This window comes from Strongylocentrotus purpuratus, unplaced genomic scaffold, assembly GCF_000002235.5.
Source record: "Strongylocentrotus purpuratus isolate Spur 01 unplaced genomic scaffold, Spur_5.0 spur5_scaffold_2, whole genome shotgun sequence".
Classification (NCBI taxonomy): Eukaryota; Metazoa; Echinodermata; class Echinoidea; order Camarodonta; family Strongylocentrotidae; genus Strongylocentrotus; species Strongylocentrotus purpuratus.
The window spans coordinates 37,533,618-37,559,161 of record NW_022145605.1 but is presented as its reverse complement, the minus strand read 5'-3'; the positions used below and the strand labels follow the sequence as shown (position 1 = coordinate 37,559,161).

The 25,544-nt window shown below is 36.1% G+C and overlaps 2 protein-coding genes across 2 annotated transcripts; both read right to left on the bottom strand.

Annotated features, from left to right (window-relative positions):
- Window positions 1-20,444: 20,444 nt before the first annotated feature.
- LOC115926506 (uncharacterized protein K02A2.6-like) lies at window positions 20,445-21,994 on the bottom strand. The gene is made up of 2 exons (XM_030991270.1): window positions 21,115-21,994; window positions 20,445-20,452 (listed from the first exon to the last, which is right to left on the bottom strand). Exons 1-2 carry the CDS (start codon window positions 21,992-21,994, stop codon window positions 20,445-20,447), a joined length of 888 nt encoding a protein of 295 aa, XP_030847130.1.
- Window positions 21,995-22,031: 37 nt separating this feature from the next.
- On the bottom strand, window positions 22,032-25,538 carry LOC115926505 (uncharacterized protein K02A2.6-like). The gene is made up of 3 exons (XM_030991269.1): window positions 25,413-25,538; window positions 25,029-25,338; window positions 22,032-23,896 (listed from the first exon to the last, which is right to left on the bottom strand). Exons 1-3 carry the CDS (start codon window positions 25,536-25,538, stop codon window positions 22,032-22,034), a joined length of 2,301 nt encoding a protein of 766 aa, XP_030847129.1.
- Window positions 25,539-25,544: the final 6 nt, after the last annotated feature.

The window sequence follows — 25,544 nt, the reverse complement described above, 5'->3', positions numbered from 1 at the left end:
TTTGGTTCGACAAGGGATATCTTGAAAATTACTGATAGAACTTTATCTTTGTAGCTAACGTTTTTTTTTTAAAGAGTCAGTCAATTACCTCCCATATCCTACATATACTTTGTGTACGTACATTCTAAAATATTTGACTGTACTTGAATATCGGTGTATGTTTTATTGTAAGTATGATATTACATAGGTGAATATATAGGACCTGCATATAATCAGATGGTAATATTTTCTAGTGTGAAAATAAGTGTCTGTAAGCGTTTGTGTTATTTTGTATTCGTAGTACTTGTTAAAAAAATAGAAAAGAGGAGAACGAGCAGAAAATATTATTTAAATGATTGTGAAATTACTTTTTGAATTATTCAAGTAATGAATACCAGACTGAAAATGTTGATATATCTTTACATATGAACAAACTACATACAAATAAAGGGTGTAGTTTTTTCATCATTCCTCCATGAAAAATGAATTTCCTAGGGATTATATGAAGATGATGTCTGAAAAAGCCTATCTTATCATAACAATGTAGGGATATTTCGAACCGTGAATCTCAAATGTACACTAATTACTTACTTCTTGCAATTAAATACTGCTGACAATGCGAACCTGTACAAAAGTTTGATTTGTTTTCTTCAGTTGATTTGTTGATGCGTACCCTTCGCTTTGATTCTACTGTTTGGTTTGATATGTTTTATTTTGGAATCTGATTATCTGTAATGTTGTTGTTTTATCATTGAAAAGAGCATTCATCCATCAAGTGAATCATGAAGTTCACTGATAAGAACAATTTTAAAATATAGTCATCGTTCAATCATATTTTCGGGTTTTTACAAAAGTAAGCAAGTTGTTAAAAAAACGAGGAACATTTGATAGCATGCTAAACTATTTTAATCTTTTCAACTCTCTTGATTTTGGGATTGAATTTATTCATTTATTTCAATATCATTTTTTATCATCGGAAAGCGGTAAATGTGCCGATGATTTAAATGACGAAATAAATATGACAATTTTTTGTTTCATGTTTTACTCAGAAACGAGATCCTAAATTGAATTGCGTAAAGCTGTAAGTAGTCGTACGAGCTGGCATATTACTATGCTAGTGAACGTAGCAACCTGGCAGCCTAAAAAAAAAATGAAAAAACTTTTTGAACTAATGGATTTGTCATTGAATTACAAATAGCGAGCTTCTTCTATCTGAGCAAACTTGTGTTTTCATGTTCCTAATATTAATGGTTAGTGTATACGCTTCTGTTTGTAGTAAGATAACGATTGTATCATCTAAGGCGTAGACAACTTAAAGGTGAAATATTTATTGATTGACTGATTACTGACAAAATGGTATGTTTCTTTCAATACCTGTTTTCATGTTTGTAAATTATTATACTCAGATATTAAATTACAATTATCAATAAATTACCATACTCTATATGAAATTCGTGGACTGAGAATTGATGACTGGAAGGGAAAATAGGAATGTTATAATTATTTTAATGCTGCTGGTGTTACTGGTGATGATGAAGATAATGACGATGGTGATGATGATGTTGATGATAACGGTAAAGATGGTGGTGATTGTGGTTATGGCGATCGTAATGCAAGTGATGATGCTGCTGCTGCCGATGGTGGTGATAATGATGGGGATAATAATGATGATGATGGTGGTGATGATGATGATGCTGATGCTGCTGCTGATGATAATAATAATGGCGATGGTGATGATTATGGAGATGATGATGGTGATGATTGAGATTGAATCGAATTGATTTGTATTTATTTTCTTCTGCAACTAACAAATACATTTCATTTCAGCAATACAACATAATACAAAATATAACCATCTTTTTGAACGTGTACAAATTTTAATATCAATAATAATAAATTATGACATTAAAAAACAAAATGTTTATGAAAATACAATAACAAGAATGATGCATTGCACAATCTGAAGATGAAGGACTACAACAGTAACAGCTTGCTTGATAGCAAGATACACCGGAGCCGGGAGAGGGGGAGGGGTGTAGATGATTCAACAAAAAGGTGGTAATGGGAATGATGATAATTGTTCTGAAAATGAAGATACAAATATGCTGATGTAAATATATCTGACACAAAAGTATATTAAGTATATGGAATTTATAATAAAGAGTGATAGATTTTTAAATAAATCATGAAATAATATCAAATATTAATTCAGTACTGGGATGGGATCGAACAATGTACATGTACTCTGACAAAAGTACCTTATTCGTATTGAATTTAAATGAATTTAGGGTTTTACATGATTCGATTGATTCTGGGAGTACCTTTCACAAATCTGGAACATGATGTTTTATTGATATATGCATGATCAATAAAAGAAATATGAATACTTTTATGTCAACGAGTAGTAGTGGAAGCATATGACCTATGATAAAGAGATTACATCCTGATATTATCCTTCACTATCAATTATAAATCTAGCAGAGAATTACACATTGCAATGCCGAGAAGCCCTAAAAATATCATGGCATTTCTACTTCATAAAAGCCAACGCATACATAACATTAATTTACTACTTGAGTTAGACAGTACAAAGTTGGGAATTGGAGGTAAATAATTCGGGATACACCAACGACACACATATCAATAGCGCTTTACAGATCTAAATACCAAACGGGGTTTTCACTAAAGCATGCTATTAATCCATAGTCTTTTTCTAAGGCCTCGGACCCAATGTCTGTAAAGAGGTGCAGCGCCATCTTTTGGGGGAAAACATACAATGAGAGACAAAACTAATCTCGAAGGCTTGAATGTATAGGCAGCGCCAGAGAAAAACACAGAAGATATCATATTCAGACTTTAAACAAACCCACTGTCTGGAAGAGTAGTTTCTTGAGAGTCATAGTAAGATACTTAAACAAATGTTTGATTTGCGGTCAGGGACTATTAAAGCAAATACTCCCTGACTACAAAAAAGTATCGTATTTTATTGTTTTGTATAATATTATGTTACATTCTATAGTATTGTAGTGCTTTATAATGTTTTGTAATGATGTTTCGAGTTCATAAAGTAACAACAAAAACGTACAATATAGTCAAGTAAACATAATAATGATAATAAAAATCATGATATAGTGAAGGCTTGCTAACTCAATCGGCCAACATAACAAAACTTGGGGTCCAGTTAAAAGAATTGACCAGTGAACTTGACGATATAAAACAGATTTACATTTGAAAAGAATAATAATATGCTATCTACATTTTCTCTTGGGTATACTTTTGAAAACAACAATTGTGAATGTGCATGCTATTGACAAGAAAGTCACCTTGAGAGACGAGTAATATTTTAGAATATAATTGTTACTATCATCATGACTATCACAATCAATATCTGAATATCATCACAATCATTATCATCATCATCGTCATCATCGTTGACGTGACCATCACAAACATCAACATGGCAAACGTTAATACTTTCATTACCATCATCGTTATTTTCATTATAAGCATTATCATCATCATCATCATCGTCATCATTATGAACTTCCATTATCATCGTCATTATTATTACCATCACATCGTCGTAATTATTATCATCATTATGATCATTATTTTCATCATCGTCTTCGTTGTTGTCGTTGTCGTCGTGACCACCACGCTCATCAAAATGACTTTCATCATCATCATCATTATTAATAGCATCATTATCATCATTATTATCATCATCATCGTCATAATTATAACCCTTTAAACTATCACTACGATCATCATAATCATCATTATCATTACCATTACCACCATTATCAAAGTAATCATCATAGTCATCATCATCATCATCAGTAGCATCATCTTCACTATCATTTAGTGAGCATTACATTTTTTTCTCACTTTGCCCTCTGAAATATGAAAAAAGTGTTGACCAATATTTCGGGGGAGGGGGGGGGGGGGGTAAAAAGCACTACAAAACAAAACATTTGCCCCCGACATTTAACAATTGTGTTTTATTTTTTAGGTCAGGCCAAGGGGGGGGGGGGGGGGGTTAGAATCATTATATACATGCATTCATTCTTGAGAATCAGCTGACAGAACGATAAAACACGAATATCAATATCAATTACATGAACAAAATGATGCTTATAATCTATACATTTTCAAGAATTCATTTGTTTCATTTAATTTGCTAGGTCGCTACGCTCAGTTGCATAATAATATGTCAGCTTATACCACTCCGTCATCCCTAAGAAATTTCATTTTGCGTCTCGGTTGTGAGTAAAAACTTGATACAAACCACTGCAGTATCTATGGTATCATTTAAATCACTAATAATAAAAACGAAATTGGCATACATTAAATCCTGATATCGATAGACAAAACCATACATGCTATTAATGTCATTTGAAAACACTTATTCAGTTGTGTAAAAACCAACAGATATATTCGTAGTATTAATGAGACGGTTACTCTAAATTTTGTAATTGTTTTCATCAGTGATCTTAATTGTTAGGAAATAGTTAATAGGAAATAGTAAAAGTCAACAAGAAAGAAAGATACAAAAAAGGGAAAATAAATGATTGCAAAATCTCTAGGAAAAGGAGGTCATATCCGTAAAATGAGGGAGAAAGAGATTGAGTCGAGAGTCAAACAAACCGAGATTCATGTATAAGTGTTTAAATGTTTAAGAGATGGATCTACACTGTTAGAAAAAAATTAAACAAGTTGTTTAAAATTTTAAACAACCCCAAGTTAACCGGTGAATCGCTCAACTGTTATTTAAAAATTAAACAAATTAAGGTTGTTTACATTTTGAACACTTAGTTGTTTAAAAATTAGGAAACCTTTTAAACAACAGTTGTTTAGTAATAAAATTGCACAACTCGGTTGTTTAAAGCAAGTTGTTTAAATTTTAAACAATAATGTTTAAATTACTAAGCAACTGTTGTTTATTCAGTATTACTGCTCAACTGGGTTGTTTAAAAGGAGTTGCTTAAATTTTAAACAGAACTGTTTAATGGTTATTATCTGGATGTTTAAATTTGTGAAATGACCTACTGGAACCACTCCTGCAATAATCAAAACGATTTATACATTGTAACATGCAGAGCTTGTTGCTAATTTACTTCAACATTTGTTCATCATATTCATGGCAGTGACAGACAACATTATTATTTGTCTCTATAACTTCACCTAAACCCCATCGGCGAAGCCGAGAAGAACCAAGTCGTCGCCTTGCCCTTGTTCCGCCATTTTCGTCTGCACTGCACTGCACTAGCACTTGCACCGCACACTAGCACTGCATGCTTGCATGCATGTATTATGTACGTACTTTGTGCATATCGCATGTGTGTGCGCAGATTGCAATCGCGTATCGAGAAAATATCAACGACGCCCCGGGGACTTTTTAAACAACTCTGTTTAATTAAATATTTTTGTTTTTTAATAGATAGTTGTTTAAGCCAATTGAGCACTGATTTTTCGATTTTGAACAACGTTGTTTACGTTTTTAAACAACATTCTTTTAAACAGTGATATTTTAAACACCGTTCTAACAGTGTATGTTATTCCAAAATACTGGACCGGTGTAAATTACTGTTTTTTGTGCGAAAGCTGTTCTCATTCGAGGAGTGTGGAAATGGTTTGACTGTCTAATGGGGTATGAATTATCTCGTTATTTCTTTTAAACATGGTAGAAATCGGCAGAGGTAACTCTTTATTAATTAGTTGTAACATAAAGATACCGAGGTACCAAGAATACGAATTTTGTCTTGTAAAAATAAGTGGTAAGTGTGAGAACGAAAGTAGACATTATGGATTTTTCTTAATGCACACTGCTGCAGAATTATTATTTGATCAATTAACTGATGTCCGACAGTTCATTTCAATAGCTAAATTATCTTTAATATTACCGGTAAAACTTGTTTTACTTTGCTTTTCTTCCGCTGTCTTTTCTAATTGTATTGTTAGTTTGTGTTGGTACAAGGTGCACATTATTCTCATATTAATTTTCTTGATATGTATTTTCCACCATCTTTATCTACCAAATCTTGATTTTGAGGGAAGCTCCCTAAATAAAACCCATGTAGTTTTTTAACAGCTGTGCCAAATTTAGTTAGTTCACACTTTATTGCAATGTGTCTATTCTATTCACAATTGCATATTTTTTGTTATTGAATATATTGTATCAATGTTTTTCTTTAAACATAGATGGAAATGAGTTGAATAAAGCGAAAAGAAATTAACTGAATAAAACGTACCATTTATATCGTAAAGTACATTGAAAAGAAACATTAACATTAATAACATTACATGAACGATCAGGAAAGGGAATTTCCTTCCATACAACTGACCTAACCCAACTAAAAAGTCAAAACAAAGCAATTTGAAAAATAAAGAAATTAACAATATACAACAAAGTAAAAGAAACCAAAATAAAATGGCATGCAATCGAAGAGTATGCAAGAAACGAACCAAACTGACAAAGAACATGAACCTTAACAAATATTTACAAATGTTTTCCAGTACATATTTTCTTGTATTGAGATTTGTGAATGTTATGGGATTGTTATATTTCTATAGATGGTAGAAGTGATTGATAACATTTTATCTAGCTTCAAACACTGTCATAATAACTGGTATAATTACATGTATACGTTTGCTTTATCTACCTGTTTTGTATCTGTTTGTCTTTCATTCATTTCAATTTTACAACGTTTTGGTATCACTTGCAAAGAAATCATATTTACGCAATCCCTTTTTTTCAGTGATAACAAACGACGACAATAACATACTTTAATATTGATAAAGTTGTTATATATTTAGATCCAATGATGGTACTTTGAATTTAGTGTACGTAAACCAAAAAAAATCTTGCAAATTTGGTCATGAATTTGATAAGAATTGTAATGATATTTTTTTTGCTATTTCAGTCGTGTAGAGCAGAAATACAGGGGTGTGTATTGACTGGTATAGGGCAGGATAGCTTAGTGAGCAAAAAACAAAATAAATCAAGAGAACTGGTGGCATAGTTACGGTTGAGGAGGCAACCGAGACATAACAAAAAGAGAAAAGTGCAATTTTTGGTCAATTCAATGATATATTTTGTATACTTCTAAATTAAACCGATCAACACGTCGTCATAAAGAAATAAATGATTTCCAAACTATTTCATATGCTATTGTTTGGAGTATGGGTGATTACGCTTTTAATTGATATTCGTGTTTTAATTAATTTACAATTTCCACGTATTTAAAAAAGGTGTACGTGAAATAGATACAAAAAAAAAGTAAGTGTTATGGTAAAGTTCTCCGTACTTTAGAAGACGACTTTTATTAACAGTCTTCTTTCGTGACCGTAGCTCCATACCGGTGTCTACCGTGTCTCAGTCAGCATCAGTTGTCTCCATATAAATGGAAAACCACAGTCATTAAACTACACTTAAAGGTATAGACCCGTTCTGGTCATACGATTGCATTGTGAAAGAAACGTTGTGGAATCGATCAGAAAAGGTTGATCATCTAGCATATACGTATTGGTGTGTACTGCAACGTTCTGGAATCATCAAAATTATAAGAAATGTGGCCCAGTTTTGGTAAAATTACAAGCACTGTACACAGAAAGATGTATATGGGACTACGCGATATCTATCCAGTCCGGATCAATATGATAATGTACCAAATATATCAATAAGTAGGCAGTTTCCCGGCAAAATTTGTATCATCACGTAATGAGAGTCAAAACATACTCTTTCACATGCTTGGTAATAAGAGCTTCCATTTCATTTGTTTGAGAGGGGGCGTTAACAAAACTGGTCTATACGTTTAAACACTTTTTTTTCTATTCTTCAATGAAGAAAATTCCTTAGCGACAAGAAAGACGAATTATTTACTTCTGTTTTTGTCCATAAGACTTGCTCTATTTCTGGATACTTATAAGCTAAAGTGTCATTTGTCTTAACGACAACAATAAATCATTTTTTTGATATCACTAATCTTGAGTGAAATTCTGGTAAAAAAAAAAGAGTGTATATAAAGAAAATGTGACATATCAATTTGGACCTCATGATGCTCTGATTTGTAGATCCTATAAAGTAAGGTGGTATTTTGCAAATTGACCTGCCTATTTATTTACCAGCGCATATTCATAATTTTCATTCTCTTGACCAGTTTAAATCCTTTCTGAAAACGCACCTTTTTAATTCATGAATGATATTCTGCAGTTGTGGTTCGGTCAAAGGAGGTGCACACCATCGTATTCCTTGTTTGTTTGATGTTACGTTTGACCTTATGTTTGATTTATTTTAATGTTTTATACGTATGATTTATTAAATAAAGAACAGATTTATATTTTGTGTTTTTATTATAAGTTTTGGATGTTACACCCTTGAGAAATATATCGAAAGCATAATGATAAACTTCTGGTGTAGGATTGTACATAGTGGACAAGATACATTTTCTGGTAAGGTGTATATTATCTTAAAATTACTCTTTGAGAAGAATATATATCAGGCACCTTGGTTAAACAAAATCAAGCTGACTCTGGACAATATGGGGATGTCTAATTTATGGGAAATTTGTGAAAATACTAGCTGTGAGTGGGTCAAACAAACTGTGGAACGTCGATTGAGAGATTATCATGCTCAGTATTGGTCTGCTTGTATGTACGATAATTCGCATTGTGTTAACTATCGAATCTTCAAACATTCTTCATGTTTAGAAAGATACTTAATCGATTTCATTAAAAGAGATCGGACAATATATTAAGTCGTTTTCGCTGTGGCAATCATTACCTGCCGATTGTAGCTGGTAGATATTCAAATACTCCAAGGGAAATGAGGCTATGTACGCTGTGCAATTTGCAATCACTTGGGGATCAGTTTCATTACTTGTTTGTGTGCCCTACCTTTCGTTCAGACCGAAACATTTTCATCGATAAACATTTTATTGAAAGACCAAATACACTGAAAATGGATCAGCTTTTTAACTCCAATAATGTAAAAACACGTTTAAACTTAGTAAAATTCTGTCGAAAAATAATGCTTCGTTTTTATTTCAGTATGTGCAAAAAACATGTTATGAGTTCAATATTAACTTCATGTTTCTCTTTTTTGTCTTATATAAATTTATTAAATTTGTATCAAGAATATTTTCAGTATTTATTGATTCAGATATCAATTTACTGGTGCCAGTAAATTTCTTTTTCAATTGCTTCCATTAATTTCTTCATTATTTATCGTTTTAATTAATATTATCGTGTTTTTTTTAATTATTATTATTATTATCATCATCAATTGTGTTATTATCATTATCATCATAATTTTTCTCACCATTGTCGATAGTGTTATTTTGTATGGATTAACATTGATTTTATTTGTATTGTTTATTTCACAGTGTTAAATTGACAAATTCAAACTGATTGTAAACTTCTCCAATACCCTAATGTGGGTTACATGAGAATAAATTGTCATTGTCATTGTCATTGACCCGTATTAAGCGCCTAATAAATGTTATGTGTTATTATTATTAATATTTCTTCTTATTTTGGTATTTGATTCTCTTTAACCTGATTTAATGAGGTATCTACATAATAATCAGGATGAGAAAGGTTTGTTTCTTTCTTTCTTTGTTTGTTTTTTTCATTTTGAGATTAGGTCCTTACTGCTCAATCGATGGTTATAAATTATGCCTATATACATATTCAGGTTATATTCATCAAAGATGTTATATACTTTCAAATGTAAACTCATGTGACACTAAGAATACATATAATGAATCGGTGAGACGTTTCATCAGAATCCTTAATATAGGACAACATGGACGTAGTGGTAATTCGACAACATTTTCATTCACTGTAGATCAGGGAAAAAATTCGAGGGGGGGGGGGGTGGTGTGAGTGAGGATATTGTCAAAACGAGGTTTGATTATACATATATATTCAATAATTATACGGGTGTCTGTTGACGGCCCAAAGCCAAAATATTAGTTTATATCCGTGAGTGGTGTGCTTTCAAAAAAAAAAATAGCCTAACAAGCAAAATCGTTGTTTAACGTTGAAACAATAGTATTTGGTTTAATATATAAATAGTTCTATTTGTCATGTTCGCGTAGATAGAGTATTAATTCAAGGCTGAATAAAATCTATTAGAACCTGAATAGAGAGAAAATGTATATATATAAGTAGTGGTATGGATTTTATAGAGTAGGGGGATGGAATACAGCAAGTTAAGAAAAAGGTTACTTAAAGTGGTCCGGAAAAGTGAGTTTTAATAGCTTCTTGCAGCGGGCCCTCGGTTCCCTTTGGTGCACTATAATGCGTCCGCTCCTTCGTTTGTTTTTGCTTATTCTTTTCTTTGTGTGTGTTGTGATGTTTTATGTTTGTGTTTGCGTTGTGTCTTTTGATGTTAATGGTAATACAAAGTTTTGGTCTGCGGTCAAGAATTTGGTTCACATGAACATATTGGAAGCAAATGCGATTTTACAATATTCAATGATCATCGTTGTCGCGGTTGAAATCGAGTCTAAAGTAAATGACATTGTAAATAATAAACTCTTTGTGTTGCATAGCTCCCTCTCAAGACTGATATTACTATAGCTTTAAAACAATGTTTCTTGACTACAATCGACCGATTGGCTATTCCAGTTTGGAAATTATATAACAGAACTGCATATTCCGAGATTTTCATGGTAGCAGCTACCATGGAATGGCCATAGGGTTATTTGAAATATTTGACATTTACCGGGAGCACCGGTAATTTGTTTTTAATTCAATTTTAGAAAGCAGAAGTGTTTTAGGGGCTAGATTTCTTAGTGCTTAAAATACATCCACATGAGCATCCAAATATATCAAAATTTTAAGGAATTATTATCCATCCAATTGTCAAAATGTCCCAAAACTTTGCATTACCTTTAAAGGGATAGTTGAGTTCTGTTTTCAGACCGCAAATGCCGTCAAAGTGCATGGTTATTGCTCTTATTCTTATCTATGACATTTATTGTGCCCTTTTAGAACCTAAAATTGCTATGAAGGTAATTTTAGACCCCAAAATGTGTGAAATTTAGGCAATACGATCATAACAGTTCAGCTCCACTTAAAAAAAACACGGTGACCGTTAATTAATTATTTAATTAAAAATAACAATACATGAGCCGGCTAATTGTGGGTAATTATAAGCAACACTAAAATGCCAACAAAAAAAGCCAACATCGGCATTGGCTGAAATACGACGTAAAAGGAGTTATTTCGTTTTTTCAACGTTTTTTTTTCAAATTTGTCAAAATATATAATATTTGTGGTGGTACACAATTATTAGAAATCGTTATATTTTAGCCGTCTCTGCACCGATTTTGATCAAACAAAGATGATTTTGTCATTTAAATATTATTTTCTTTCAAATTTGACACTCAGTTTTTCATTATCTTACAACAAAATTGTGTCACACCCTCTGCAACAGAACTCAACAATGAAGATGCAAACATGCTATCATTGATACACTTGTTAATATTTAATGCACGAACAGAAACCCAATATAATGATTTAAGGGCATATTATGAGGTATTAGTCTTATAATGCATGATGGATAGGGAGTACGATATGTTGAATATAGTTTCCTTGAATGTTAAGGGTCTTAGAGACGTTACCAAAAGGAACGCTATAGTAAAATGGAGTAAACAGAGAGGATATATAATTTTGTTTCATAAAACTGTTAGTGCAAACAATGTGGAGGATCGATGGGAGAGGGAATGGAGTGGGGAGTGTTTTTTCGTCATGGAAGCAACCACAGTCGAGGAGTTTGTATTCTGATTTCACAAAAATTGAAGTTGAAGGTAGTAAGGAATGAGTGTGATTCAGACGGGAGGTACATAATATTGGAAGTTTATTTACAAAACATTTAAGATACATTATTTGTAATGTATATTTTATAGTTCGAGATAAACAGCAGGAACAAATAGATTTTTTAAATCCATTTAAGAGTTCGCTGAAATTAATTAAATTTAAACAAATCCCTTATGATAGTTGGTGTCAATTTTATTATGATTCTAAATTTTGAATTGGATATTTTAATTTAGAGTTCAAGGATTTCCTTGGAAGGTTTTGATATGTTAGAAATATGGAGAAAAATTAAAACCTAGTTACGATTTAATTTACCTACAGACAAAAAATGGCATGATTAATTGTGTTAGGGATGATAATTGGATCTGCAAAGACCGAATTAATACCCAAATCCCAATTGTTTTATTCAAACATCTCATAGGCATCACTTTGGCGCAAGTCACTTTGCTGCACTCTCTTAAACAATGTCTCCCGTTCATCCAAGCGTGATCACATACCACACAAAAATGATACAAAATGATTTGGGATAAAACACTCTTTCATAAGATGTATAATAATTTACTGTTCATAAAAGATTCTAAAAATAATTAGTGATTTTCTAGGTGTAAACATTTTTTTTTACTCACACTGTATACGGAATGCCTTCTTAGTTTTGTCATTGAAAATAGTGATAAACTAACTGTGGGAAAGGCATTAATGTATAGTGTACTAAAAAGTGGTAGAGAGAGGTGGCGGGAGGGTGGGGGCAGACATAGAGAGAGCTTGGCAATGAGAGCGAGGGAGAAAAAAATTAAATAAAGACAAATATATAACATAAAATCGGTAGAAGACCCAGAGAGAGATAAAGAGGAAGAGAAGACCGATTATACCTGTGCGTGTGTCTTGTTTTGTGTGGGCGTGTGTATGTGTTTGTCCAAGCGTGCGCGCGTGTGTGAGTATCAGAGAGAGAGAGAGAGATAGGGGATAGGTGAAATTAAGTGTGGAGGAGAGATGCAGAAAAGACTTTACATGGAAGAGAGACGCAGAAAGAGAGGCAAATAGAAAGAAGGGGAAAGAATACAAGAATAAACGACAATGAATGGTCAAATACCCATCACAGCTTGATTTGAATAAAAAGGAAGAACACAAGTAATATGATTGATAACAAAGTAAACCAATATAGAACATGACAGATTCAAAATAAGAGTTGTATATAGAGACCGAGAGTGGGGGTGAGTGGGGGAGGGGGAGGTTGATTGAAATTACTAATATGTTTCTGACTCAAACCGCCCGATTCTTGTCCGGTGGGGGTAAGGTAACCAGCTGTCGGACTTGTTGATGTGACCGGTATATCAATTAGAGATAAACCATTTATGGCATTAATCCATCGTAGGTAGTCAGGCACTACAACAAACGAAAACATAACAAAATGTGTGTTTGATACCATGGTGATAACCGCCTCACGTGATTTCAGCAGGCTGCGTCTATTAAACTCTTGTATATTGTCTCTCATTTGCCTCATGCTATCATTAAGCATTTCGCAACTAAACGTACCAAGATAACAGCGTTTTCTTCAGGAGAGCGTGCACAATCGCTTTCATCTTTAGTGATTCCTAGGTTCCCGTCTTTGGATTTTCATGCTTCAAAGGAGCAGATTATTAGAAGAAGACTTTCAAAGTTGAGTTGAGTACAACCAGTTTAGTCTGCGAAAAAAGGGAGAAAAACACTGGTTACTTACATTTTGAGAAAGGGAGGAGATGACTTCCCTTGATTCTTAATGGGAAAAAAGTATACGAAGGTTCAGGATTTGTCTGAATATTCTTCATAACTAACTCTCCATTGACAATATCGATCTTAGAGAGGGATTGGTGAAAGAAAATCATCATCATGGTTGATTCACCTTTGACTGGATTAAGAATATTCTTTGTCTTGTGCTGTGGGTTTTCTCAGGTAAGTAAATGAAAGAAAACAAACTTGTATCTCTTCAAAATATCCGTTATATGCATTAACGAAATTTAATGATGTTTGGCGTTATTCAGGAGTATTGTAACGGTAAAACAGCTTACTTCTTCTACTCCACTGTTCTTTTAGTTCCAGTTTCCTCCTTTTTCTTAACGTCCTCTTTGTAAAATTCACATCTTAGGCGAAATCTTTTGTTCAAGGCTCCGCTTTTTGTATGTCGTATTTGTGATTCAGGTTTTTTCTTCCCCCCCCCCTCTCTCTCTTTCTCTCTTCTATCTTTTCTTCCATTCTCCTACTCCTTACATGTATATATCAAATTGCATCTCTCTTTTTATTTGAATATTCTTTCATAACTCATAAAATAAAGATGCCAAAAGTGTAACGGGCATTTATACATTTTCGTATCTTTTCTTGTATTCGAAATGCTCGTAATGATGTATATCGTTAATCAGGACATTAATCAGGACACAAATGTAGCGTTGCCGATGTTTTATCCTGGACAAGTGAGTTTCAATATTGTCAAATTAATAAATGAGTAAATGAATGAAAGTATTTATACATTGACGCTTTTGGTAACCCCCGTGTCGTTACCTTAGGCCTAGTTGTATTGCCCTTTAGGTGCCAAACATGGATTGGTCGGTCGGAAATCATTATTCATAAGGACCGCTTTTCATAATCAGGGAAAAGGGGTCGCTATTCATAATATGAGAAGAGGGTCGCTATTCATAATGCAAAATCGGGGTCGTTATTCCTAAGGATCGCTATTCATAATAAGGGAAGAGGGTCGCTATTCATAATACGAAATGAGGGTCGCTATTCATAATAGGAGTAGATGTTGGCTATTCACAACACGAAGTGAGGGTCACTATTCATATTGCGTAATGAGGGTCTCTATTCATAAGGTTAATTATTCATAAGGGTCGCTATTCATAATAAGAGTAGAGGTCGCTATTCATAATAGGAATAGAGGTTCGCTATTCATAATAGGAATAGAGGGTCGCTATTCATAATAGGGTCACTATTTATAATACAAAATGAGGGTCGCTATTCATTATAAGAGAAGAGGGTCCCTTTTCATAATAGGAGTAGGGATTCGTATTCATAATAGTAGTAGAGGTTCGCCATTCATAATGGGAATAGAGGGTCGTTATTAATAATAGGGTCTCTATCCATAATAGGAATAGAGGTTCGCTATTCATAACAGGAGTAGAGGTTCGCTATTCATAATACGAAATTAAGGTCTCTATTCATTATAGGAACAGAGGGTTGCTGTTCATAATAGGAGTAAAGGTTTGCTAGTCATAATACGAAATGATGGTCGCTATTCATAATAGGAGTAGAGATTCGCTATTCATAATAGTAGTAGAGGTTCGCCATTCATAATAGGAATAGAGGGTCGCTATTCATAATAGGGTCACTATTCATAATACGAAATGAGGTTCGCCATTAATAATAGGAGTAGAGGGTCGCTATTTATAATACGAAAGGAGGGTCGCTATTCATAATACGAAACGAAGGTCGCTATTCATAATAGGAATAGAGGGTCGCTGTTCATAATAGGAGTAAAGGTTCGCTATTCATAATACGAAATGAGGGTCGCTATTCATAATAGGAGCAGGGATTTGCTATTCATAATAGGAGTAGAGGTTCGCTGTTCATGATACGAGACGAGTGTCACTATTCATAATACGAAATGAGGGTCGCTATTCATAATAGGAGCAGGGATTTGCTATTCATAATAGGAGTAGAGGTTCGCTGTTCATGATACGAGACGAGTGTCACTATTCATAGTACGAGAAAAGGGTCGCTGTTCATAATAGGAGTAGAGGTTTGCTATTAATAAAACGGAATGATGGTCGCTATTCAAAACGCGGAATGAGGTTCGCTCTTCATAATAAGGGTTAAGGGTTGCTATTCATAACGAATGAAAATGAAATAAGCAATAAACAAAATGTTAATAAGAGAGCGAAAATGGACAGGGGACACCCAACGGCTGTCGCGTAGGCGGGAGGGGTGGGGGGCACATGGCCCCAAATATTTGTAGAAACCATTTATTGAAAACATTTTTGAAAGAAGAAGAAGAAGGCGTCCCCCCCCCCCCCCCCCCATCAGTCCGACCATTCGGCCTACCCTCCCTGCAGTATTTCCGTGGTACAAGTACATATTACCGCCAATTCTCGTCCAAATAGTTAATAGATAGCGTAGCCTGTTTGTGTTTCACGGAAGGTGCGGTTGGGGTGTAGCAGTGTTGCCATCAAGGGGTTGATATAATACATGTCCCTTACCTTCAGCAAAGGAAGGAAGCGACAAGAAGGGGGTTGTAGGCAGGGGCGTCGCTAGATCGTTTTCAGTGGGGGTAGGGGAGGCCACCGAATACCTACAAAAATAGCCACCAATTACCGACATATATTATTAATGCCAATGTCCCAATGCGTACAAATTTAACCCTATAAATCCGGGTACAGGAGCTAAATTATTTTCCAGTCCCCCCCCCTTCTCCTCGCGAAGCGCGGAAGCTTTGACGTTTAATTTATGTATTAGACAAAGAAGACGATACGTTGTACCGACTCTTAATCATTGTCTGAATTTTCAAGAATGTTTCTTTATCCGATAAAAAGTCACACTTCGTAGGGAAAAAAGTTGCCGGGTGACCGACATAATACATTTCACCGACTGCAAATTTCTGCATTAATATGGTATATGAGGATCAAGCAAGAATACCGAGACAGCGGACCCGACACAGCAAAAAAATTATCTATGTGTGTCTTTCTTGCTCCCTCGACGTGGCGACTCCTCTCTCTTACTCACCCCTCTTCTCTCAGGCGCTTACCCCCCCCCCCCTCTCTCTCTCTCTCTTCCATCCCCTGTTTCTTTTGTTTTCTTTTTCTTTTCTTTTTCTTTTGCTCCTTTTCTCCCTTTTCTTTCTTTTCCTTTCTTTCCTCTCCTTCCTCTTTTTCTCTTTCTTTCTCCTCTTCTCTTTCCTTTCTTTTCCTTTTCTTTTATTTCCCTTTCCCTCTCCTTTTCCCCTTTCCCCTTTTCTCATTTTCCCCGACAGCAGCGCAATTTTACCGACAATATCCTGACAGGCGGGGGTGTCGCACCCCCACACTCCATTTAGGGACGCCCCTGGTTGTAGGGAGTTAAATTATATACAATATTCAAGCTTTTCGTAAATATACAATATTGCTCGATTTTTTTGGGCGCGATGGGTAAGAACGCTGCGTTTATACTCAAAACTTCCGGGTTCGAAGCTGGGCGAGGTGAATTTTTAACCCCTTTTTTTCTTTTGTTGATATTATAGTGAGGTTAAGCCTCGGTCACAAATGCCATTACGAACTGCTACGAACGCCGCACGAACGATTTTCAGACAATGAAAATTCGGGAAGACAATAGAAAAACAGGGAGCTTCTTACGAAATTATCGTTCGTACGAGCCTCTGTGACCGTAGCATAAGGTTGACAGTGATAATTGATGATGATTTTTAATGATTGCCCGTGAAACTTGGAGAAAATACAAATATTCTAATTGTAGTCTCTTTCGAAGTCGTCACAGCGGATAAAAAGTTTTATGATAAATGACAAATACTGGAGTGTTGTGACTCATATTCAATTCAACTAACATTTATCTTCAAAGATGTACACACTGTTCATATCTTTTAGATTAGGTAATTGTGCTCCCGAAAATGTTCAGATATTTAATTCTATATTTTGTTTTAACCAGGATTTGTTTTCCTCTCATATTTCATACTTTGGTATAATTACGGATTCAGCTCTTACCTGGCATAAGTGGACAGCTGTGTTTCCGAACAAGCCTAGGTAAGATGGCTTCTATATTTTAATATGAATGAATTTTGAGGGAAAGCGTGTACGAGATAAGACACCAAAAGGTCAAAAGGTCTAAGTTTACGGTCTTTCGGACAGTGATGGTTAGACCTTAGTAATGCTCAGAGCGTGAATGAGTCAAATATGTTGAGGGGGAAGCAATACTTAATATCATCAACCATTCACAGAAGCAGACAGTGGAGTGACGGGGGATATGCATGTATAAAACCCTCAATGTTTCCATGACTCTCCCCCATGAAAACTGAAATGCCCCTGCCGATGGGTATTTAGGAAATGAACTCCTTTATTGAAGTGAAGATACCCTGTTTATGGTGACGCATCCGTGAACTTTTATGACCTAATACGGTGACAATGGAAGAGTAAACCGTTTTATCTGCCTTAATTGTTTGTCAGGGATGCATTTGCTGCATTTACTCTTTTGTTATAAAGGATTGTACCTTTCGCATACTTACTATTCTACGGTTTTTCCTCTTCTTTTTTTTTCTTTCTTTCGTAAAAGCACATTATACAATGGGAATGTATACTATATAGGCACGTACTATTTCATTATGTTTGATTCCCTACTAAGATACCGCATACAATCCATGTAATCCAACATTCCCTGCGTGTCCAGAGGGCTCACTGGACACCACCCATGTTACCCATGCTAACGTGACGGTCAACTCATTTGACGGGTATGGAGAGACTACAGCGACTGTGGATGCCACGGAGGCAGCTAACAGCATTGTTAATTGTGGGGACTCCTATACCTGTGGGAGTCTGGCCTATATCTTACTAGCTAGCTACTCTACCCGATACTGCATGGGGGCTGTACCCGGTAAAGATGCCTATAAGTATAATCTCATCTATATCGATGCAGTCGTGTCTGTACAATACACAGGTAATCCATTTGTAAACGAATAAGTGCATGGGTTATTTAATGTGACACCTTCTTGATTGCCTAGCCAATCTTATTAACTACTTACCTCAATTCCTCTCGGTGGTTAAACCTAGGCGAAGCTATATTGGTGGACGTTGGAATAGTTATTATCGACGCAGTCGTGTCTGTAGAATACGCATGTGATGTATCTATTCATAAAGATAAGTGCATGGGTTTGTTGATGTAATGCCTTTTGGAATGGGAATGACATTAGCCTTTTAAGGCTAACGAACGCGAAGATATTATTGAAGCGCATTGGCTTAGGCCGAATGATACATATATGCAGATGACACCCAAGTTTATGTTGTTTTGAAACGTGATTCCGACCATTCTGTCATTACCAAACTTGAAAGATGTATAAATGATATCAAAGCTTGGTCCACTGCTAATGATTTGAAGTTAAATGAGGATAACAAACTGAGGTTATACACGTAACATCTCGATTCAGAAAGTTATCCCATTTACCATCTGTCGAAATTGCTAAAGTTCCGATAAAACCTGTCAAAAGTGCACGTAACCTTGGTGTCATCTTTGAAAATGATCTTAGGATGGATGATTATATAAAAAAAAATATTTGTCGCTCAGCTTAATATGTCTTGCCCTTGTACAAAAAAGGTCGTATTAGAAATGTTCTTGATCAACAATCTACCGAAACGTTTATACACGCATATATGTATTACATGCCGCCTTGATGAATGCAATAGCCTTCTTTATTGCCTTTCGGACTCACACATTGCAAAACTCCAGAGAACCAATAACTCCGTTGCCAGGCTTGTAACACGCACACGTTCTTGTGGACACATCACTCCAGTACTTCACAAATTGCATCGGCTGCCGGTGACGTACCGTATTATGTACAAAATCTTGTTTTTAACTTATAAATGCATTCACGAATTGGCACCAATTTATCTGCAAGAACTAATCCAGGAATACAAACCGTCACGCAATTTGTCAAGGTCATCTTCACAATTAAACCTCATGTCTACTTCTGTGTCAGCTCTTTCTTATGGTAAACGCTCTTTTTTGCAAAACTTCTGCTGAACTTTGGAACAAACTACCTTTAAATGTAAAAAAAAATGTCAAACTGTGAAGCAGTTCAAAACTAGTCTTAAGATACATATATTCAAAATTGCATTCGAAGATTAACTAACTCTGTTCACTTTGATGTGTATTCCATATGTATTGTAGGTTTATTTGCACTTTTTTTTTTAAATATGTAAGTGTTTATCAGTCTTTTTTGTTTGTTAAAGCGCTAAGAGACTTCGGTGGCAAGCGCTTTATAAGTAACGTTTGTATTATTATTATTATTATTATTTGTTGCGTATGAATGCTACCCTTCCTATATAAATTGAAATAAAATTTTAGTATTTTTGCCTGATTTGAATGTAGCAAGTAGGCTTATAATTGCAAACTAATCAATAGCATTATACTTACGCCTGCTTGTTCTAACATTACCGTTGATGTCATTACTCTTATTGTTGTAATATTTATCATGATCATTATTATTATTATTATGATTATTATTATTATTTATTATTATTATTATATATATATATATATATATATGTAATGTTATAATTACTACTACTCCTTCTACTACTACTACTACTACTACTACTACTGCTACTACTACTACTACTACTACTGCTACTGATACTACTACTATCATTAACTATACTGTTATTACTGTGATAATCATCATCCTGATCTTTATCTATAATGATTTTATAAGATTTGATCATAATATCTTTCATTGTGGCTTTACGTTTCTTGACATTTGTCGACTTCATCTACCTGGTCTGCGTTTTTGTTCAACCACAACCATTTGAAAAGGCCTATAGTTTCGTAGGATGTTTGAGGGGAAAGAAATGGGGTTTGACATATTTTGATTCATCGAGTTAATTCAAATTCATGGTCAATAATGTCGTGTCTGTACATCATTAGAACACTTTGGACACAACAAAGGTAACACAATGGTCCAGGTTTTGGGAGTCATATCTCTGCAAGTTTTATTAACACAAGGTGGCGCTATACCACATCTCCTCTCCTTCCGCACAAAATTTCAATTTTTTTTTTGTAACAACTAATATCATCACATGTGATATTCCAGTATACATATATTTGCCAGTTTGCATAGATATATTGTTATCCGGTATCGATCAATAACAACAAATAAAGAGGCGGTTTGAATTTCGTCACAAAATTATTATTATTTTTTTTTTTGTTGCTGTTGTTGCTTCTTTTTTTTTCTTCTTCTTTTAAACTTAATGCTTGGTTCCTTCACTGTGAAAATGTATAAACACTGTGTACTGAACATTCACCTCTTAGGCTTTGATCTGACTACGTAAAATACTTATTCTGACTCCGTACTATAAAAAACATAGATGGTTTCATAACAACAAAAATTACTTTTCATCTTAAAACGTCAAACTATGCATCACAGATGCATTTCTTTTCTTTTTTAATGTACAATTTGTACAAATTACCAAACAGTATTGATCATAATCCTCATATCCCCACATATTACTCTGATCTCATCTTATCAATAACATTATGACATGCAACAAAAACTGTTACACATTGTGTGTTTTGTTTTTTTACAAATCCAACCTATCTGGTTTACTGATGTGACGTTTTGAACGACGGAGGTTTTGCTCTGTGTGTTGCTGTTGTTCTGTGTAACTTTTGTCTTGGGTCTGAGGTATTTTCTTAGGTGAATGAGATGTGTGTGTGTGTTTGGTATGTCTTCGTCTGTCAAGGCTCTTGTGATGGTGTCTCTGTCATTGTATATGTCTGTGTTCGGTACCGTTTGTCTGAGTGGCTCTGCCCTTGAATCTACACACTGCGACATCCTTCTTATCTGGTCGACATGCCTCTTCCACCGAATACCATCTACCACTACTTGATAAGTCACAGGACCAAGGACTCTGGTCACCATACCTTCTGACCATCTTTCAGAATGAATCCGAAAATCTAACACTCTCACTCGTTCACCAACCTCAAAGCTTCTCACTCTATCTTTTTTCAGAGCTCGCTTCTGCTGTAGTTTCAAGCCTAAATCAGGTCTCACTTGACTCAGCCGTGTCCTCAAGTCTCGTCCCATGAACATCTTTGACGGTGTTTCTTGGATCACCACATGAGGAGTGGTCCTGTATGACAACAAGAACCTAGCTAACTTCAGATGTACATCACCCCCATCCGGTTTGGCTTTCTTCATAGCCTTCTTAAAGGTCTGAACAAAACGTTCAACTTCGCCGTTCGAAGCTGGGTGCTTCACTGCTGACTTGATGTGCTTGATGCCATTCTTCTTCAAAAACACAGCAAAATCCTCTGCAACAAATTGTGGTCCATTATCAGATACCACTTCATGGGGAAGGCCATATCTCGAAAACAAACACCTCAACACCCGAATGGTATTTGCTGCTGTTGTAGACCTCATGGGAATGACCTCTGGCCATTTACTGTGAGCGTCTACGACTAGCAAAAACATCTGGTCCAGAAATGGTCCAGCGAAATCAACATGCACTCTATGCCATGGCTGGCCATGCCCACGGATTCACCGGTGCTGCTGGTGGTAAGGTCTGCATGGTTTGGCAAGATGAACAAGCCTGTACTAAGCGTTCAATATCCTGATCTAGACCTGGCCAATAGACATGCATTCTGGCAAGACTCTTCATCCTCACCATCCCCTGATGGCCTCTATGGAGCTCTTCCAAAATATGTTGCTGCAAACCATCTGGAATGATCACACGAATTCCCCAAAGCAAGCAACCACTTTCTACTGTCATCTCATCTTTCTTCCTCAGCCAAACCTGCAACTCTGGTGAGATCTCGTCCCTGCAAGGCCATCCATTCTGAACAAAGAATCTAACCTTTGGCAACACCCTATCAGTGTCCGTAGCTCTCCGCACTCTATCAGCTGTCACCGGCAGTGACTTCAACTGTGTCTCATTCATCTGTGTAGCTTCTTCAGTCCACTTCACTACAAACTCATCCTCCTCGCTCTCCACCTTTCCTGAACCAGGCAGACGTGATAGGAAATCTGCATTGGCATTCTGCTGGGATGTCCGATATTTTATATCATACACGTATCCTGAAAGCAAAATTGCCCAGCGTTGCAGCCTTGAGTCCGCTAGGACCGGAATCCCCTTCTTGGGTCCAAGTAGAAATGTCAATGGTTTGTGGTCCGTAAGAAGCATAAACTTCCTACCACAAAGATACTGATGAAAATACCTCACACCATACACAATAGCTAGAGCTTCCTTCTCCAACTGAGAGTAGTTCATTTCTGCCTTTGTCAACTTCCTAGACGCATACGCAATCGGTTTGTCCCCCTCTTCTGTCACATGGGAAATGACCGCACCTATCCCATATGGTGATGCGTCCACCGCCAATGTCACCTCTTTGCTTGGATCGAAATAGACCAGTATCTTGCTGGAGCTCAGTATCTTCTTCACCAAGTCAAAGACCTTCTGACATTCAGTAGTCCACTCGAACACCTGCTTCTTCTTTAACCCATCAATAGGTTTCAAGATGGATGCCAGATTCGGAATAAATTTCCGATAGTAATTGATTAGCCCAGTAAAAGACTGTACCTCTGACGCATCTTTGGGTGGGCTTGCCGACGCAATGGCTTCAACGCGCGATGGTGAAGGATGCAACCCTCCTGCATCTACCACATGACCTAAATACTCCACCGAATCCTGCATGAATGCACACTTGGATCTCTTCAACCGTAGTCCAAACTGACTCAACCTCTTCAACACACTCTCTAAGTTGGATGCATGTTCCTTGTCACTTGAACCTGTGACTATGATGTTATCCAAATAACATCCTACTCCCTTAAGACCATGGAGAATCTTGTCCATGCATTCCTGGAATATGGCAGGAGCTGAACTCACCCCAAACGGTAACCGTGTATACCTGTATAAACCTAGATGTGTGTTAATTGTGACATATTGTCTAGATTTCTCTTCTAAGTCTACTTGTTGATATGCATTCTTCAAGTCAAGTTTTGTGAACTTCTTTCCCCCTTGTAGGCTAGCAAACAACTCTTCAGGTCTTGGCATTGGATACTCTTTCACTTCTAACTGTGGATTGACTGTAATTTTATAGTCTCCACACAACCTTATCTTACCATCTGGTTTCTGTACCGGTACTACAGGAGCAGCCCAATCGGAAAACTCTACAGGCTCTAGTACCCCTTTTTTCACTAACCTATCAATCTCTTCTGCCACTTTGTCTTTTATCGCGAAGGGAATAGGTCTGGGCTTGAAGAACCTTGGTTCCGCATCACTTTTCACTTTCAGTTTGGCCTGCCCTTTTATTCTTCCTACACTGCTATCAAAGACCTCACTATCTGCTATTGCCTTCTTTATCTTGTGGTGTACCACTAGGTGTCACATGGTGTACCTCAAATATTTCTTTCCATCGTAGGGGAATTTCCCACAACCAATCTCTACCCAGTAAAGTAGGACCCTCATTCTTCACAATGATTAAAGGTAACCTTTCTTTTTTACCATGGTAATTCACATTCACCATACATTTGCCCATAATAATAATAATAATAATAGCTAGTTCTTATATAGCGCTTTTCAAGACCGAAGGCCCTCTCAAAGCGCTTTACAGATATATATATATTATTACCCCGGTCATAGGATTCAGGCTTACCCGCACACAATGTATGCACATTCTCCACTCCCTGGGGAGCATTCCAGCCAGGCGTCTTTTTTACGAGCGCACACTTGCTAATCTAACCACATTAGCTTTCGCATCCTACCGGGTACCCATTTAACACCTGGGTGGAGAGTGGCAAATGTAGATCAATGTCTTGCCAAAGGACATTAGTGCCACGGTGGGACTTGAACCGCGAACCTTGTGATCCACAGTCCGGTGACATATCCACTCGTCCACGACACCTCTACATTACATTACAGGTATCGTCTGTCGTGTGAAGGTCTTGAGCTTTATATCACATTTGTCTACCTTTACCTTCTGTTTGAAGTTCTTTTCATACACAGATTGACTAACAATCGAGACTCCACAGCCCGTATCAACTTCCATCGACAATGTAGTATCTTCTATTTCTACATCAACCATGATAGGCTTCACACCTTTCCATACTTTATGTACTCCAATGTAATACACATTATCATCATCATCATCTGTGTTTGACTCTGAACATTCAACACTACCCGACTCTGACTGGTCACCTTCAAAATGACTTACGCCTAACCTAGACTTTCTTTTAGTCTTATACTTATGTTCTTGTCCCTTCCACTTACTAGTACTACCTGTACTCTTTGGGTTATTTTGTGATCTAGAGCTACCCTTCTTACTGTTCTTGCACACCTGTTTTAGATGTCCTTTACGGTGGCAGTTGTCACATGACAGTTCCCTATACCGACACTGTTTCTTGGTGTGTCCTTTTTTTCCACAACAATAGCATTCTATTTCTCCATAATTAACAGTTGTACTTGTAGAACTTTTCTGTTCAAGTGTTTTCAATGCTGCGGTACCCTTACTGGCAGCTTCCATGCTTGTAGCCAGCTTCACCGCTTTCTCGATAGTGATGTCATCTTCGGACATAAGACGCCTCTCAACGCTCTCCTCTGCTAACCCGCACACGAATCTGTCTCGAAGTGCTTCCTTTCTGAAGGTGCTAAAATCGCATGTTTCCGCCATTTTCTTCAACTCGGCGTAGTATGTAGCGATATTCTCATCAGCCCTCTGATTCCTCTGATAGAACTTGTATCTCTCTAGCATGACTGGTGGTTTAGGGTTGTAATGCTCCTTCAGCGCCTCATCGACCTCTTTCAATGTCAGCTCAGAAACCTTCTGTGGAGCTACCACACTCTTTTAGTCTTTAGCAGTCTATACTCTTTTGCTCCCATTACTGACAAAATTACAGCCACTTTCTTCCTTTCATCACTTATGTCATTAGCCACGAAGTAATAATCCATTCTTTCTCTGTATGATTCATATTGCTCAATGTCTGGATTGTAACTTTCAGCTCTACCCGTTGTTGACGCCATTTTTAC